Here is a 2,125-nt window from a genome sequence, read left to right as displayed (position 1 = left end):
TAATCATATATCATTACTAAATAAGCAATTTAAAGTTGGTACATATATATAATATTGAATACCTATTAAATAGTACACTCTTCTTCCCACATTAAGCACATTGTAAAGTACGTTCTCTTCTGTGGATATCGATCACTCTATATGCTGTGAAGGTGTTGCTCTGACTGATTGATAAATAAAATGCTGATTGGCGAGTAGCCAGACAGGAAGTACAGTGTAGGCAGCATAAGGAGAGAGGAGAATTCTGGGAAGTGAAAGGCTGAGTCAGGAGACACTGCCAGGCGCCTCCATGAGAAGTAAGATGTAAAGTACCGGTAAGCCACAAGCCACGTGGCAACTTATAGATTAATAGAAATGGGTTAATTTAAGATATAAGAGCTGGATAGCAAGGAGCCTGCCACGGCCTGTTTATAAGTAATATAAGTCTCTGTGTGCTTACTTGGGTCTAAGCAGCTGCAGGCCTGGGTGGGACTGAAGAAAACTCCAGCTATAGTTCTCGGTGTCCTGAAATTAGATAATGGCAAAAACCACAATTTTGTAGAATAAAAGATTTACAGAAAAGTGTTCTTTGACTGGTTAATAAAACCTCTCACATGTATTGACATACTCTGCCATATTGTTCTCCCCATACGCTTAACAAGTATAGTAAGTTCCTGGGTGATCTTAATCATCAATGGCAAAATTACATAGGAATGGACAAATTTCTGTCCTTTAAATCATCCTCTTACAGTGTTTGCTTCTTTTCCCAGATTACTTTGCTTTCATATATTTACTACTGATTTACTTTAAGAATATTTTAGTAGGCAGTTCGTGCGGTGGTGGTCGAGGCGGCGTAGCTCCGTGACAGGTTCGGCCTCGCACGCGCCTCCCACCCAGCGCCGCCACGATGCCCAAGAGGAAGGTTAGCGCGGACGGAGCGGCCAAGGCAGAGCCCAAGCGGCGCTCCGCGAGGCTGTCGGCCAAGCCCGCCCCTGCCAAGGTGGACGCGAAGCCGAAGAAGGCCGCGGGCAAGGATAAACCATCAGACAAAAAAGTGCAAACCAAAGGGAAGAGGGGAGCAAAGGGCAAACAGGCGGAGGTGGCTGACCAGCAGACCACAGACGTGCCTGCAGAGAACGGAGAGGCTGAGAACCAGAGTCCAGCCTCTGAAGTTGAAGAGAAAGAAGCCAAGTCCGACTAACCATCCATCGTGTCTGTCAGTATCCCCGCCTCCCTTCTTGTACAATCCAGAGGAATATTTTTATCAACTATTTTGTAAATGCGAGTTTTTTAGTAGCTCTAGAAACATTTTTAAAAGGTGGGAAGAAGTCCCGCCTCATCCCATTTTTTAAGTGTAAATGATTTTTTTAAGAGGTTAAATCACTTGCTGGTTGTTTATTTTTTGGTACAACCAGAAAAGAGCAGGATACTGAATCAGGAGAGGCTGTGACTGTCTCGGGGGTCACCAAAACATTCCGTAGAGGGGGCTAGTTTTATATCCTACAACACAAAGCATACTTGGAGTCTTGGTCATGCATTTGTGTCTGGAATATTTTCAGTTATTTCTGGTCTCGTGTTTCTAGTAGAACTGTATCCTAAAAAACCACTCCTCGGTCCTTGCCCTGTCAAACTGTCTCTGGTCATGGCAGTCCATTTTCCTAACAATTGTGATAATGTGCTGTGAAAGATTGAAATTTTGAATATGTACTGTATGTGGCATAAAATTGTGAGTCAGTGGAATTAAGGATTGTGAGCATTTGATTGTTATGTGAAGTCTTATGGAAAACTTGCCAAGTTTAGGATGGAACATCACTGGAATAAGTTCAAAGAGAAACAACACATGGCTCTTCTGGGTACGTGAATACATTGTATGACTCTTAGAGTTTGGGTCCATGTTTTAAGAATTGAAATGTCTGTGTACTCAACCAATAAAGTCTCAGTTGTGAAAGAGTTAAAAAAAAAAGAATATTTTAGTATATAGTTATTAAGAGAAATGTCTCTTGTGTCATTAAAGATGTGTGTGGGTAACAAATTCCAAAATAACTTTGTTTCTTTAGATACATTAGGTATTTTTCCTGGAACTTTTATATATTCCAAAAACTACAAATAGCCAAGTCTTCTTATGAAAACTTTTATAGGGTTCACA

General features: G+C 41.3%; 1 protein-coding gene across 1 annotated transcript; it reads left to right on the top strand.

Annotated features, from left to right (window-relative positions):
* The first annotated feature begins 809 nt into the window (after window positions 1–809).
* Window positions 810–1,893, top strand: LOC128113217 (non-histone chromosomal protein HMG-14). The gene has a single exon (XM_052742799.1). The coding sequence runs from the start codon at window positions 887–889 to the stop codon at window positions 1,178–1,180; it is 294 nt and encodes a 97-aa protein (XP_052598759.1). The 5' UTR covers window positions 810–886; the 3' UTR covers window positions 1,181–1,893.
* The last annotated feature ends 232 nt before the right edge of the window (window positions 1,894–2,125 follow it).

This window comes from Peromyscus californicus, unplaced genomic scaffold (genome assembly GCF_007827085.1).
Source record: "Peromyscus californicus insignis strain IS unplaced genomic scaffold, ASM782708v3 Scaffold_18__1_contigs__length_77618521, whole genome shotgun sequence".
NCBI lineage: Eukaryota > Metazoa > Chordata > Mammalia > Rodentia > Cricetidae > Peromyscus > Peromyscus californicus.
Note: the sequence above shows the minus strand (reverse complement) of the source record. Positions and strands in the feature narration are given on the sequence as shown.